This window comes from Oncorhynchus mykiss, chromosome 27 (genome assembly GCF_013265735.2).
Source record: "Oncorhynchus mykiss isolate Arlee chromosome 27, USDA_OmykA_1.1, whole genome shotgun sequence".
Taxonomy (NCBI): domain Eukaryota; kingdom Metazoa; phylum Chordata; class Actinopteri; order Salmoniformes; family Salmonidae; genus Oncorhynchus; species Oncorhynchus mykiss.
The window spans coordinates 6,550,288-6,565,820 of record NC_048591.1 but is presented as its reverse complement, the minus strand read 5'-3'; the positions used below and the strand labels follow the sequence as shown (position 1 = coordinate 6,565,820).

Below are 15,533 nucleotides of genomic sequence, written 5' to 3'. Positions count from 1 at the left end.
AAGGCACCTAAAGGACTCAGACCATGAGAAACAAGATCCTCTGGTCTGATGAAACTAAGAACTCTTTGGCCTGAATGCCAAGCACCATGTCTGGTGGAAACCTGGCACCATCCCTACGGTGAAGCATGGTGGCGGCAGCATCATGCTGTGGGGATGTTTTTCAGTGGCAGGGGCTGGGAGACTAGTCAGGATCGAGGGAAAGATGAACGGCGCAAAGGACAGAGAGATCATTGATGAAAACCTGCTTCAGAGGTTTACTTTATCCTTTTGGTATACCTTCCAACCTTCCAACATTTTCCTGTCCTGCTAAGCATTCAAAATGTATCAAATACTTTTGGGTGTCAGGGAAAATGAATGGAGTAAAAAGTACATCATTTTCTTTAGGAATGTAGTGAAGTAAAAGTCTAAGTTGTCAAAAATATAAATAGTAAAGTAAAGTACAGATACTCAAAAAACTACTTAAGTAGTACTTTCAAGTATTTTTTACTTAAGTTCTTTACACCACCGGAAATAAGGCCATGCTCATAAAAATAAAAAAAATCATCCCCTCTAATAGTAAACGCCACCTACCGCCACCGGATTCAGCCACAGAGTCAAAAGGAAAATTGATTGAAGTGCGTTACTCACAACTGCACTCACAGACTCTTGATTCATGGCCAAAGTATTGAGTAATGGCATCTGTATAAATTCAGACTGCCATGCAACTTCACGGGAACCGCGCTACAGGTCGTGACCCACAAGCACAAGCCAAACAACAGGACGAGTTAGACAAAAACCACTACCTACTGTGTGACCCCTTTCCTGGAAACCCAAAAGCAGACATACCACCTCTCCAGTCTGGCTGTCTAACTGTCTGAATACCACTGACTGGAAAAAGTGAAGTGAAGGAAAGAAAGGGAGGATACCCTTAGACCTGTGGCTTCTGCGGTTGACACCCTGTTGAAATATGTCTGGGAGGCAGTAGTTTGGAAGACATGGTGCATTCCATTAAGAATTCTCCAACATCTGAGGTAGTGGGACTGGGAATGTGGGTATGTTATTTTATCAGAACTGCATCCATCAATGTCTCTCAGACATGAACATACAAAGATGCACACCTAGTCTCAGACAGTGGGTGGGAAAATATTTTACACAGTTAGTTATAGTACAAGCACGCACGCACACACTTTCAAGACATTGCATCAACAATTTGGCCTCCCGAGTGGCGCAGCGGTCTAAGGCACTGCATCTCAGGGCTAGAAGCGTCACTACAGACCCCGGTTCGATTCCAGGCTGAATCACAACTGGCCGTGATTGGGAGTCCCATAGGGCGGCGCACAATTGGCCCAGCGTCTTCCAGGTTTGGCCAGGGTAGGCCATCATTGCAAATAAGTATTTGTTCTTAACTGACTTGCCTAGTTAAATATAAATAAAAACACTTAGACAGGGAGGCTGGATACATTCTGCTGAAGATGAAGTGATCTAATTATTAGCCCTTAGGCACTCTGAACTGTGCTTGCAGACAGTGATAACCCCACATCTTTGGGATAAACTACCTGACTAGGTTCAACTCCCTACAGTTTCCACACTACAGTGCAGCTCACTTGTGTCCGTTGCAGCAGATTTCATTCCGAGGGTAGTATGTCTCCTCCCCACAGCAGTGTTTGTCTGGATCGTTCAGATGAACTCGTGTGCCACACACCATCTCACGGGATGGCAGATACAAGTGGCCACCTGGGGAGCACTGGTACCCATCCTCCACCACATGGCGCAAGGTCTGGTTACAGCACAGCACCCCTCGGTCCTCTACACCATACGGAGTTGTACCGCAGCACTGGGAGAGAGACACACCAGTCAGCAGGGTAACAACACACACACACACAACATGAATAACAGACATGCAGACACACCGTGGCATGCACAAAACTCAAACACAATCACAAAAGTTCACATGCTATAAAAGAGAGTCTAACTTTCTTACCAGGGGACCTGTGCACTCATCCTCTACCAACAGTGCTAAGCGTTAGAAAAGAGACCTCTAGTTATCCGTCGTCTGACACACTCTCACACAAAAGAGGAGCTGCTCTACTCTCAACTGGTTGCAGGGTGGGGCTTACAGAACTAAATGTGCTGTCAGAACTGACATGGTACCGCATAGAGCCCAAGTAAAGCAAACACCACAAATAGTTATTGTTACTGGTAAATCACGGGGCAGATTTTCTCCTTGATAGACAGCACTCTAGAACATTGGCAATGAGTATGGGACACCCACTTCCCAATGGGGCCCTGTCTAAACATTCTGAGTGGACTTAAATCGGTCTGTTGAAAACTTATAGTGTCAGCCTTGTCTTACATTGCCACTTTTAGATATTTCGGCCATTTTAGACAGATACTTTACCTGCATTGTCTTTATGCCTCGACCAACAACAACTCAACAGGTAGATGGATGATTAAGCTGTTTTACTTGACTTTGACTGACATGAGGAGAACTGAACCTAATGTAGTGGAGGAGGATCAGTGAACTAGGCTTTAGCTGTAGGCCTTAGGTCTACTGGACTCACCAGGTTTACTCCAAGCACCTTATTGGACACCTTCCCGCAACAGCAGGTTTTGATGTCTGGATTGTACACCTTAGAGCCACAGCTAGCACTATGGTAGTGACCTGGGCAGACAGATGGGAAGGAGGGAGGACCGTGATGTTCAAGAAAGGGAGATCAAGAACTAATTTGTAATTACCCAACACAATCAATTACCCAACACAATCTACATTGTTTCCAGCAGCTCCCTGGAAGATGCGAAACAATGTACTGTTGCTTTAGAGGGCCACATGAAAGAGGTTCTGGTTGTTATATGCAGTGGTGTAAAGTACTTAACCTTGTGTAGTCTTAACATTCTGAATACTCCCCTTGTCCTAAGGGTAAAAAATGACCCGCTTTCACTAAACCCCTAAAATAAGGCAGCTTAATTAAATTTTAAACCCCAAATCTAACTTTGTTTTAATCTTAATCTTGTTTTCTTTACTAATAGAGGTTTATTATTATTATTTCTAAAGTTATTGCATAGGTGTAAACATATTTTTTTTTAGCAAGACACTTGTACAGCCTAAGAAAGTAGCAGAAATGTGCAGAAAGTAGTTTTGAATGCATTTTATTGAAGGGAAACAATAACAGTCTTGAACCTTTTTGGCAACATCGTGATACATTATTATATACTGTACAATGAGGAATTCAACTACAAAATACTAGTCTTCTCCCATTTTTTGAACCATTGCCCCCCACCCACAAGGTGTATAAACAACAGCAATAAATAAGAATAAAATCAGATAATAGATAGATAGAAAACAAATACGTGAAGAACATAAATCAATCAACTCTAATTAGCACATGTAGGACAGTGTGCAAGTGTGTGTGCATGGACTTCACAGATGTATTTCTCACATGTGCAGCACATTGTATTTGTTTTACAGTTTCCTCCTCTTGCCTGCCCCAGCTGCAGACTCAGGTGGATCAGGACAAGATTCAGCCCCCTGAACAGCTTTCACAAGCGCTGCAGAGGCTGCTGTACGGGGGAGGCGCTCCCTTCTTTGAATGTGTGGGGTTACAAGTACCTTTCCCAGCTCCTCCAGGAACATCCTCATGTTCCGCTTATCAGGCATCCAGGTAGGGTTGATCTTGTTCCATATCATGAAAGCATTGTATGAGGACACATCAGTGATGTTATGGAAGATGACCAGGAGCCAGCGGGTTGTCATCGTCCTGCAGCTGTAAGTTCCAAACACCTTGTCCAGGTTGTCCACACCTCCTTTGTTGTGGTTGTAGTCCAAGATGATGGCTGGCTTCCTGTCCTCACGAGCACTGATCTCAGCCGTTTTGTGCAGTGTGCTCAGGAGGAGCACATTCTTGTTACTCTTTGGGAGGTAAGAAACTAGAGTGGTGGTGAAGGCAAACTTTTATGAGGCCTTTCTCCCCCTTGTTGCGAGGAGTGCAGGGGGGAGCTCAGGCTTGTTCTTTCTAATTGTGCCCACCATGGTGATCTTCCTCTTCAGGAGCTGCTGGCTGAGTTAAGAGGTGAAGAAATTGTCACGTGACATTGTGCCCCCTCAGCCCATCAACCCGCATCCCCTGGTTCTTCTCCGGGTCTCCACTAGTCGGCTTCCCTGTGTAGACTTGCATCTTCCAAGAGTAGCTGGATTGTGCATCACAGGGCCATCCATATCTTGATGCCATACTTTGCTGGCTTGCTGGGCATATACTGCCGGAAAGGACAGCGACCTTTTGACAAAAGAGATTACTATCAGTAATTAGTATCAGTGTCACAGAGAACAATCACATAAATCAATGATATTACAGAAATACATAATAAAATGAACTGTGAAAATCACTTACATTTTTATTTTCATCTGTAATGTACCTCTGAATGGAACCAGTTGCTCATCCACCGTTACTTCAGGCCCAGGGTTGTAGAGGTATGGCAGACGCTCCACCCACTTCTCCCAGACCTCTCTTACGGTAGCCAGTTTGTCTCTCACACATCTTGCAGGTCTTCAAATCGTACCATTCTTGAGTAAGTGTGAAATACTTTCAGTGGCATCGTGGCACGGAAAATCACCCTTCCACTCTCTGCATCCCAGAGATGACATGTAGCCTCACCTCGGGACCTATACACACTCGCTAAGATTAACAGCCCTATGTAGGCATGCAGGTCAATCTCATCCATCCTTTTACATTTCCATATTTACGGAAACCCTCCAAATTTGTCATCTCCAGGATAATCTTTTCAATGGCTCGTGTGATGAACATGTAGAATGTTGAGGCGATGTCCTGGGCAAGGTCAACTGCATGTCTTGTGGGCCCGGGGTTCATCCTTATGACATTGTGTGCTGCCATCCTTCCCTGGTTGTCATATGGTGACAAGGACCATGTTACTTTGCTGTTCTTTGACAAAAATGTCTCTCTTTCAGTTTGGGGGATTTCTTCTTCATCTGAAGATGATGCATCGTGCTCTGGGTTGTATTCTTCCCCATCTTCTTCAGATACCTCCTCCTCTTCTAAATCTTTGTTCTCTTGTTCCTCCTGGACATCTGAAAAAATCTGATCTACGACCTGTTGGACACTGAAACATGCACTCATGGCTTCACCAAAGAGAGAACTGGGACTGTCATCTGCAGCACCTTTATAGCCTCTGACTGCATTCCCCATTAGTAAACAATGCTTTCAATAATTGTTTATTTTGTCTGAAATGTTGTTTATTTTGTCTGACATTGTTTTAATTTTGTCTGTGAACTTGAGTCGTGTGTTTCTTGTTTTAGTTTTGTCAGTTCAATCAGTAGTGTGTGTGTGTGTGTGTGTGTGTGTGTGTGTGTGTGTGTGTGTGTGTGTGCGCGCGCGCGCGTGCGTCTCTGTGGTAAATTATTTTATAACTGCCGGGTAAAAAATGACCCTAAGACGATCTTTGTACCCGGTGGTGTACAAATTTAATGGAGATATGAGCAAAGGCGATGTTTCACTTTTTCTAATATTAGGGTCACTCTTGGAAAAGTCATAACATTTCAAGTTGAATAAATATCATTTAGGGGGTTTTCTCTGCTGTTAAACAGAGTGGTCATTTTTTACCCTTAAGACAACACAAGGGTTAAGTTAAAATACTTTAAACTACTACTTAAGTTGTTTTGGGGGGGTATCTGTACTGTACTATTCATATTTTGGACAACTTTTCCTTCACTACATTGCTAAAGATAATAACGTACTTTTTACTCCATACATTTTCACTGACACCCAAAAGTACTCGTTACATTTTGATTGCTTAGCAGGACAGGAAAATGGTCCAATTCACACTCTTAACAAGAGAACATCCCTGGTCATCCCTACTGCCTCTGATCTGGCGGACTCACTAAATACACATGCTTCGTTTGTAAATGATGCCTGAGTGTTGAAGCGTGCCCCATGCTTTCCATAAATAAAAAAACAAGAAAATGGTATCATCTGGTTTGCTTAATATAAGGAATTTGAAATTATTTGTACTTTTACTTTTGATAGTTTAGTATATTTTAGCAATTACATTTAATTTTGATACTTAAGTATATTTAAAACCAAAATACTTTTCGACTTTTAGTCAAGTAGTATTTTACTGGGTGACTTTCACTTTTACTTGAGTCATTTTCTATTAAGGTATCTTTACCTTTACCTCTTTACCTTTACCTTTACCTTTCTTTACCTTTACCTCTTTACCTTTACAAGTATGGGTACTTTTCCCATCACTGTTTATATGTGACCTTAGTAGCCCAGTAATCTCCTCCTATTAACTCTGTACATGAATGGCGCTGATGCGTTGGTAGTACCCATCTCGGTAACGACCATGTTTTAATTTTTTTTTTAAATTGACTTTCATTTATTCTGGGGAGCCCAATTGAGACCAGCATCTCATTTGCAATGTTGCCCTGAGAACAAACATTCCATCAACACAGAAGATACAAACTAGTCAGCTATGAATACATTACATCAGGATAATACAACAAGTTATAATAGTGAATTGAAACAATTGCACACTTCAGTGAACTCATTTACAACAGAGTTTTAAACTGCCCTATCGGCACAAGGGAATCGGGTGTACTTTGTTTTGTAAGGTATTGCATAACTGTGGTGCGTTAAAACTAAAAGGTGGATTTACCAAACTTTGTCGAGACAAGCGAGTCCTCAAGAGTTAACCAGCCCTGCAAACAGGTAAACATGAAAAGGACCAGAAACTAAATTGTAGACCTGAACCAGGCTGGGAAGACTGAATCTGCAATAGGTAAGCAGCTTGGTTTGAAGAAATCAACTGTGGGAGCAATTATTAGGAAATGGAAGACATACAAGATCACTGATAATCTCCCTCGATCTGGGGCTCCACGCAAGATCTCACCCCGTGGGGTCAAAATGATCACAAGAAAAAATCCCAGAACCACACGGGGGGACCTAGTGAATGACCTGCAGAGAGCTGGGACCAAAGTAACAAAGCCTACCATCAGTAACACACTACGCCGCCAAGGACTCAAATCCTGCAGTGCCAGACGTGTCCCCCTGCTTAAGCCAGTACATGTCCAGGCCGGTCTGAAGTTTGCTAGAGAGTATTTAGATGATCCAGAAGAAGATTGGGAGAATGTCATATGGTCAGATGAAACCAAAATATAACTTTTTGGTAAACTCAACTCGTCGTGTTTGGAGGACAAAGAATGCTGAGTTGCATCCAAAGAACACCAAACCTACTGTGAAGCATGGGGGTGGAAACATCATGTTTTGGGGCTGTTTTTCTGCAAAGGGACCAGGACGACTGATTTGTGTAAAGGAAAGAATGAATGGGGCCATGTATCGTGATATTTTGAGTGAAAACCTCCTTCCATCAGCAAGGGCATTGAAGATAACGTGGCTGGGTCTTTCAGCATGACAATGATCCCAAACACACCACCCGGGCAACGAAGGAGTGGCTTCGTAAGAAGCATTTCACGGTCCTGGAGTGGCCTAGCCAGTCTCCAGATCTCATCTCCATAGAAAATCTTTGGAGGGAGTTGAAAGTCCGTGTTGCCCAGCAACAGCCCAAAAACATCACTGCTCTAGAGGAGATCTGCATGGAGGAATGGGCCAAAATACCAGCAACAGTGTGTGAAAACCTTGTGAAGACTTACAGAAAACGTTTGACCTCTGTCATTGCCAACAAAGGGTATATAACAAAGTATTGAGATAAACTTTTGTTATTGACCAAATACTTATTTTCCACCATAATTTGCAAATAAATTCATAAAAAATCCTACAATGTGATTTTCTGGATTTTTTTTCTTCTCATTTTGTCTGTCATAGTTGAAGTGTACCTATGATGAAAATTACAGGCCTCTCTCATCTTTTTAAGTGGGAGAACTTAAACAATTGGTGCCTGACTAAATACTTTTTTGCCCCACTGTATATGTGTGAGGTCCATCCGATGCATTGTGTATGAAATCTGAAATATTATGTAAGTGTTTTGGTTAAGAGAAGGATGTGATTTTAGAAAAAAATTTCTATAAGAGGACATTTTTCTATAACTGTGCACAGTAAGTAGTCACCTCCCCCTTGAGTGAGGTCAGAGAGCATGTCAGCCTGCCGGAACCGCCCCTTTCCTGCAAACTGTATAAATTATTGATTAAGAAATTAACAAATTAACATACTAGAGAGACGTTGAGCTGCAGCTCACGTTTAAAGTGGATTCAAAACTCTTAATCTCAACACGAGGTAGGGACAATAAAGTCACCTCCTGGACAATCACTGGTACGGCTGATTAGCTGTCTGAAGTAAAGTATCTAGAAAGCGAATTGAAGTGGAACCATTCTACTACTCTTCTCAAACCCCCGTGGTACGCTACTCTCATCACCCCACTGGGAACCATCGACACGGCTGGCTAGCCTACCTTGAAAGAAGCATCTTTCAGAGCGAATTGAAGGAGAATAAACTTGTTGTTCTGTTCAGGACTACACGACAAGTCACCGGATACCGGACGACTGCAAAGGAGAACTGTAGAAGATGGGTGGGGGCCCCTTTTGGACAATCAGAGCCTTACAAGCATGGAGCAAAAAGGCCCAACCAACCCCCTTTCCAAAAAGGCCCGGTTAGGATGGATACACGGCAAACCAAGGCATTTCCACGTAAATACATTCATTATTTGTTACTCCAAGCAGACAGTGGTTCTTGTGCAAATTATAAGTGAGAGTAACCTGTTTTAGAGAAATGTAATCATTGAATATTGTAAGAGCTTTCATTGTCTGCTTATATGCTCCCTTTATTTATCTTACGGTTCTGACCTGGTGTATTCTGTCACTGGGCATTTCAAAAGTGCTAAACAAATTGTTATATTGACTATGTCCGTCCTAGCTCGCTCATTAATGTCTTAATCGAACGCCATACTTACGCCATAGTTTGTGGATCTCAATTGTCATTAGAAACCACATTTAAGCAAGTCAGCCATATCAGCTATGTTTCTTTTAAAGGCAGTAAATGAGGCTAAATCTTATCGCTGCCAGACAAGGCTCCGCTGATAGCCAGGTGTAGCAGTGGTAAGATGTTGAGGCTGCTGTTGGGACAGCTTTATGTAGGCCGTTTGTGGGTATCGTTTGTCACCGTTATAGTGCAATTAATGTATTGTTTAGTGTTGTGTAGTGGCTTTGCTGGCATGCATCCCACTTGTTATTTTTTTTCCCCCACCAAGATTTACATGCTAAGATTGGCACTGCTCTCAGACTCAGACTTGATGTCTGAAAGATAGGGAAAATATTTTCCACTGTTTATTATAGTGGAAACGCACACACACACACACACACACACACACACACACACACACACACACACACACACACACACACACACACACACACACACGTAGTAAACCTTGTGCTGTCTTACCTGGAGTATGGCTGAGTGTTCCCTCACAGCAGGTCTGGTCATGTGAGTAACTTTGTCCCTGGAGACATGTAGGGTTCACACAGCAACGTTCTGTTATTGGGTTAAAGCAGGCACATTGACCACAAGGCTTCTCCCCAGGCATACTGCATGTGGAGAAACAGACACACACACACAGACACACACACACAATTAGATGCATAATAAACATGTACATAAAGACACACATAAACAAACCATAAATATAATTATATGTACACAAATACACATTCTCAAGCTCTTTTATTTATTTTTTAAATAATCCATAAGCATGTTTTTAATTATTCCACCCCTCTCAGACAAAAGGTTGACAGTTAAAGGTTGAGGTTATCATAATATCAATGTGCTTGTCGGCAGACCATTCCAATGTCTCGGGCCAAGACCAAGAGCCTAAACCCACAAGGAAAATAAAACTATTTGTAGCACCTACAAAGAACCTTCAGAAAAGCTGACATGTTTAATATATATATATATATATATATATATATATATATATATTGCATCATTTAAAACAGGTGTCATTCCCATTGTGGCTTTGACCCAAAAGGACCACTTATGATTTTATAACCTGAATGTAAATGAAATGGTTGAATTGAACATTGAATAAAGTTAGGCATGAGGTTCAGTGTACGGTTGAAGGGAAAAGGAAACCTTACCAGTTTGGAGAACTCTGAGCAATTTTTTTGTTCTGAAAAATAGAAAGAACAAAACACACACAAAGATGACAAACCATCATAATGTGAAGTTTCATTACAACCACACAAAACCAGCAGGTTGCCTTTTACTAACATTAAACATTGTCCTTTCAGATGAGATATTTCTTAACGTTCAGTTTTTCACTGATATTTGCTTCATGTACAAGTAAAGGCATTGTGGTAGGAAAAGGTTCACAAAAAAAGAGAGGCATGGCATCTCTCAAGTGTCAATATGCCTTGTATACTGTTGTTCAGGTTAGTTATCATTGTTTTAGTTCACAATGGAGCCCCTAGTTCCACTCTTCATGCCCCTGATAACTCCTTTGTCCCACCTCCCACACATGCGGTGACCTCACCCATTACAACCAGCATGTCCAGAGATACAACCTCTCTCATCATCACCCAGTGCCTGGGCTTACCTCCGCTGTACCCGCACCCCACCATACCCCTGTCTGCGCATTATGCCCTGAATATATTCTACCATGCCCAGAAACCTGCTCCTCTTATTCTCTGTCCCCAACGCTCTAGGCGACCAGTTTTGATAGCCTTTAGCCGCACTCTCATACTACTCCTTCTCTGTTCCGCGGGTGATGTGGAGGTAAACCCAGGCCCTGCATGTCCCCAGGCACCCTCATTTGTTGACTTCTGTGATCGAAAAAGCCTTGGTTTCATGCATGTCAACATCAGAAGCCTCCTCCCTAAGTTTGTTTTACTCACTGCTCTAGCACACTCTGCTAACCCTGATGTCCTTGCTGTGTCTGAATCCTGGCTCAGGAAGGCCACCAAAAATTCAGAGATTTCCATACCCAACTATAACATCTTCCGTCAAGATAGAACTGCCAAAGGGGGAGGAGTTGCAGTCTACTGCAGAGATAGCCTGCAAAGTAATGTCATACTTTCCAGGTCCATACCCAAACAGTTCGAACTACTAATCTTGAAAATTACTCTCTCCAGAAATAAGTCTCTCACTGTTGCCGCCTGCTACCGACCTCCCTCAGCTCCCAGCTGTGCCCTGGACACCATTTGTGAATTGATCGCCCCCCATCTAGCTTCAGAGTTTGTTCTGTTAGGTGACCTAAACTGGGATATGCTTAACACCCCGGCAGTCCTACAATCTAAGCTAGATGCCCTCAATCTCACACAAATCATCAAGGAACCCACCAGGTACAACCCTAACTCTGTAAACAAGGGCACCCTCATAGACGTCATCCTGACCAACTGGCCCTCCAAATACACCTCCGCTGTCTTCAACCAGGATCTCAGCGATCGCCTCATTGCCTGTATCCGCTACGGAGCCGCAGTCAAACGACCACCCCTCATCACTGTCAAACGCTCCCTAAAACACTTCTGTGAGCAGGCCTTTCTAATCGACCTGGCCCGGGTATCCTGGAAGGACATTGACCTCATCCCGTCAGTTGAGGATGCCTGGTCATTCTTTAAAAGTAACTTCCTCACCATTTTAGATAAGCATGCTCCGTTCAAAAAATGCAGAACTAAGAACAGATACAGCCCTTGGTTCACCCCAGACCTGACTGCCCTCGACCAGCACAAAAACATCCTGTGGTGGACTGCAATAGCATCGAATAGTCCCCGTGATATGCAACTGTTCAGGGTAGTCCGGAACCAATACACGCAGTCAGTCAGGAAAGCTAAGGCCAGCTTCTTCAGGCAGAAGTTTGCATCCTGTAGCTCCAACTCCAAAAGGTTCTGGGACACTGTGAAGTCAATGGAGAACAAGAGCACCTCCTCCCAGCTGCCCACTGCACTGAGGCTAGGTAACACGGTCACCACCGATAAATCCATGATTATCGAAAACTTCAATAAGCATTTCTCAACGGCTGGCCATGCCTTCCGCCTGGCTACTTCAACCTCGGCCAACAGCCCCGCCCCCCCCGCTGCTCCTCGCCCAAGCCTCTCCAGGTTCTCCTTTACCCAAATCCAGATAGCAGATGTTCTGAAAGAGCTGCAAAACCTGGACCCGTACAAATCAGCTGGGCTTGACAATCTGGACCCTCTATTTCTGAAACTATCCGCCACCATTGTCGCAACCCCTATTACCAGCCTGTTCAACCTCTCTTTCATATCGTCTGAGATCCCCAAGGATTGGAAAGCTGCCGCAGTCATCCCCCTCTTCAAAGGGGGAGACACCCTGGACCCAAACTGTTACAGACCTATATCCATCCTGCCCTGCCTATCTAAGGTCTTCGAAAGCCAAGTCAACAAACAGGTCACTGACCATCTCGAATCCCACTGTACCTTCTCCGCTGTGCAATCTGGTTTCCGAGCCGGTCACGGGTGCACCTCAGCCACACTCAAGGTACTAAACGATATCATAACCGCCATCGATAAAAGACAGTACTGTGCAGCCGTCTTCATCGACCTTGCCAAGGCTTTCGACTCTGTCAATCACCATATTCTTATCGGCAGACTCAGTAGCCTCGGTTTTTCGGATGACTGCCTTGCCTGGTTCACCAATTACTTTGCAGACAGAGTTCAGTGTGTCAAATCGGAGGGCATGCTGTCCGGTCCTCTGGCAGTCTCTATGGGGGTGCCACAGGGTTCAATTCTCGGGCCGACTCTTTTCTCTGTATACATCAATGATGTTGCTCTTGCTGCGGGCGATTCCCTGATCCACCTCTACGCAGACGACACCATTCTATATACTTTCGGCCCGTCATTGGACACTGTGCTATCTAACCTCCAAACAAGCTTCAATGCCATACAACACTCCTTCCGTGGCCTCCGACTGCTCTTAAACGCTAGTAAAACCAAATGCATGCTTTTCAACCGATCGCTGCCTGCACCCGCATGCCCGCCTAGCATCACCACCCTGGATGGTTCCGACCTAGAATATGTGGACATCTATAAGTACCTAGGTGTCTGGCTAGACTGCAAACTCTCCTTCCAGACTCATATCAAACATCTCCAATCGAAAATCAAATCTAGAGTCGGCTTTCTATTCCGCAACAAAGCCTCCTTCACTCACGCCGCCAAGCTTACCCTAGTAAAACTGACTATCCTACCGATCCTCGACTTCGGCGATGTCATCTACAAAATGGCTTCCAGCACTCTACTCAGCAAACTGGAAGCAGTCTATCACAGTGCCATCCGTTTTGTCACTAAAGCACCTTATACCACCCACCACTGCGACTTGTATGCTCTAGTCGGCTGGCCCTCGCTACATATTCGTCGCCAGACCCACTGGCTCCAGGTCATCTACAAGTCCATGCTAGGTAAAGCTCCGCCTTATCTCAGCTCACTGGTCACGATGGCAACACCCATCCGTAGCACGCGCTCCAGCAGGTTTATCTCACTGATCATCCCTAAAGCCAACACCTCATTTGGCCGCCTTTCGTTCCAGTACTCTGCTGCCTGTGACTGGAACGAATTGCAAAAATCGCTGAAGTTGGAGACTTTTATCTCCCTCACCAACTTCAAACATCAGCTATCTGAGCAGCTAACCGATCGCTGTAGCTGTACATAGTCTATTGGTAAATAGCCCACCCATTTTCACCTACCTCATCCCCATACTGTTTTTATTTATTTACTTTTCTGCTCTTTTGCACACCAATATCTCTACCTGTACATGACCATCTGATCATTTATCACTCCAGTGTTAATCTGCAAAATTGTAATTATTCGCCTACCTCATGCCTTTTGCACACATTGTATATAGACTCCCCCTTTGTTTTCTACTGTGTTATTGACTTGTTAATTGTTTACTCCATGTGTAACTCTGTTGTCTGCTCATACTGCTATGCTTTATCTTGGCCAGGTCGCAGTTGCAATTGAGAACTTGTTCTCAACTAGCCTACCTGGTTAAATAAAGGTGAAATAAAAATAAAATAAATAGGCTGTCACAAATCCCTGGCCATAGAGAGGCTTTTATTCTCTATTTTGGTGAGGACAGGGTGTGACTGGGGTGGGCTTTCTAGTTTCTTTATTTCTATGTTTTCTATTTCTTTGTGTTTGGCCGGGTGTGGTTCTCAATCAGAGGCAGCTGTCTATCGTTGTCTCTGATTGAGAATCATCATACTTAGGCTGCTTTTTCCCCACCTGTGCTTTGTGGGTAGTTATTTTCTGTTTTGTGTTTCTGCACCTGACAGAACTGTTCGTTGTCGTTTTGCACTTTGTTATTTTGTTTCAGTGGTCAAGTGTTTTGAAAAGAAATCATGAACACGTAGCACGCTGCGCTTTGGTCCTCTTCTTCAGACGAGCGTGACATAGGCTAGACATAACATCAAACAAAACAGCCTCCCCACCCTCCCCAGCTGAGGGACGGGGCTGGAGAAATGTAATCACTCTCTAATTCATAGAAAGAATCAATGGGTACATATTATTCATTTATATGTCCAAAAATGGATGTAGCAACTGCTGATTGCCCCTTTAAGGACTTAACACCCTTCCACATTACATAACCCCCCCATATACTCAATATTACACATCCCCTCAATATCCAAAATACCTGAATATTGCACATCCCTATAACCTCCCTTTTATATTACACACTTGGTTACATTTCACTGTAGTTCACTATCCAAATGTAGGGTGAAGATGGCACCGACAGACATGGCAGCTCTGCTTCTAGCTCCTAAGCAACTTTGCAGTATTTCATTTTTGTGTGTGTTATTTCTTACATTATTAACCCAGAAGGTTTTTTCTGTTATTACATACAGACGGAAATAACTTTTGGATATCAGAGCGGCGGTAACTCACCAACATTATGACCAGAAATATGACTTTCCCGAATTGGATCCTTTGTTCGTACACCCCAGGGCAATTAACTTATCCCAGAGGCTGCTCCAAGACGCCACCAGCGGAGAAGAGATATTCAGAGATATACTTCTAGTCCAGTGTGACCAGCCACCGCTTCCGAGTATTTTACTCACTACTGTTTAGTCCCTGGACAATAAAGTAGATGAGCTCAGGGCGAGGATCTCCTTCCAGAGAGACATCAGGGACTGTAACATACTCTGTTTCACGGAATCATGGCTCCTTCCAGATATACTGTCACCGTCCATACAGCCAGCTGGGTTCTCAGTACATCGCGCAGACAGGAATAAAGACCTCTCCTCGAAGATGAAAGGCGGCAGTTTATGTTTCATGATTAGCTAATCATGGTGTGCTTGTGATAATGTACAGGAACTTAAGTCCTTTTGTTTTCCCAGCCTAGAATATCTCCCAATCAAATGTCCACCATATTACCTCCCAAGAGCATTCGCTTCGGTTATGGTCACAGCCATGTATATTCCCCCTCGAGCCGAAACCATAACGGCCCTCACTGTACTTTGTGCAAAGTGGAAACCACATATCCCGAGGCCACATTTATTATTGGCAATTCAACGGCTCAGACACGAGACGTATGTGGCAGGGTCTACAGACAATCACGGATTACAAAGGGAAAGCCAGGCACGTTGTG

At 43.8% G+C, this 15,533-nt stretch overlaps 1 protein-coding gene across 1 annotated transcript in view; it reads right to left on the bottom strand.

The window, feature by feature from the left end:
- LOC110507417 overlaps positions 1–15,533 on the bottom strand; it is a 39,489-nt gene that overhangs the window by 3,423 nt on the left and 20,533 nt on the right. Inside the window, exons 7-10 of the mRNA XM_021587401.2 lie at positions 10,076–10,107; positions 9,384–9,526; positions 2,541–2,641; positions 1,584–1,813 (exon numbers count right to left, since the gene is read on the bottom strand). Coding sequence (XP_021443076.2) covers positions 1,584–1,813; positions 2,541–2,641; positions 9,384–9,526; positions 10,076–10,107 — 506 coding nt within the window. The remainder of the gene's footprint in view (positions 1–1,583; positions 1,814–2,540; positions 2,642–9,383; positions 9,527–10,075; positions 10,108–15,533) is intronic.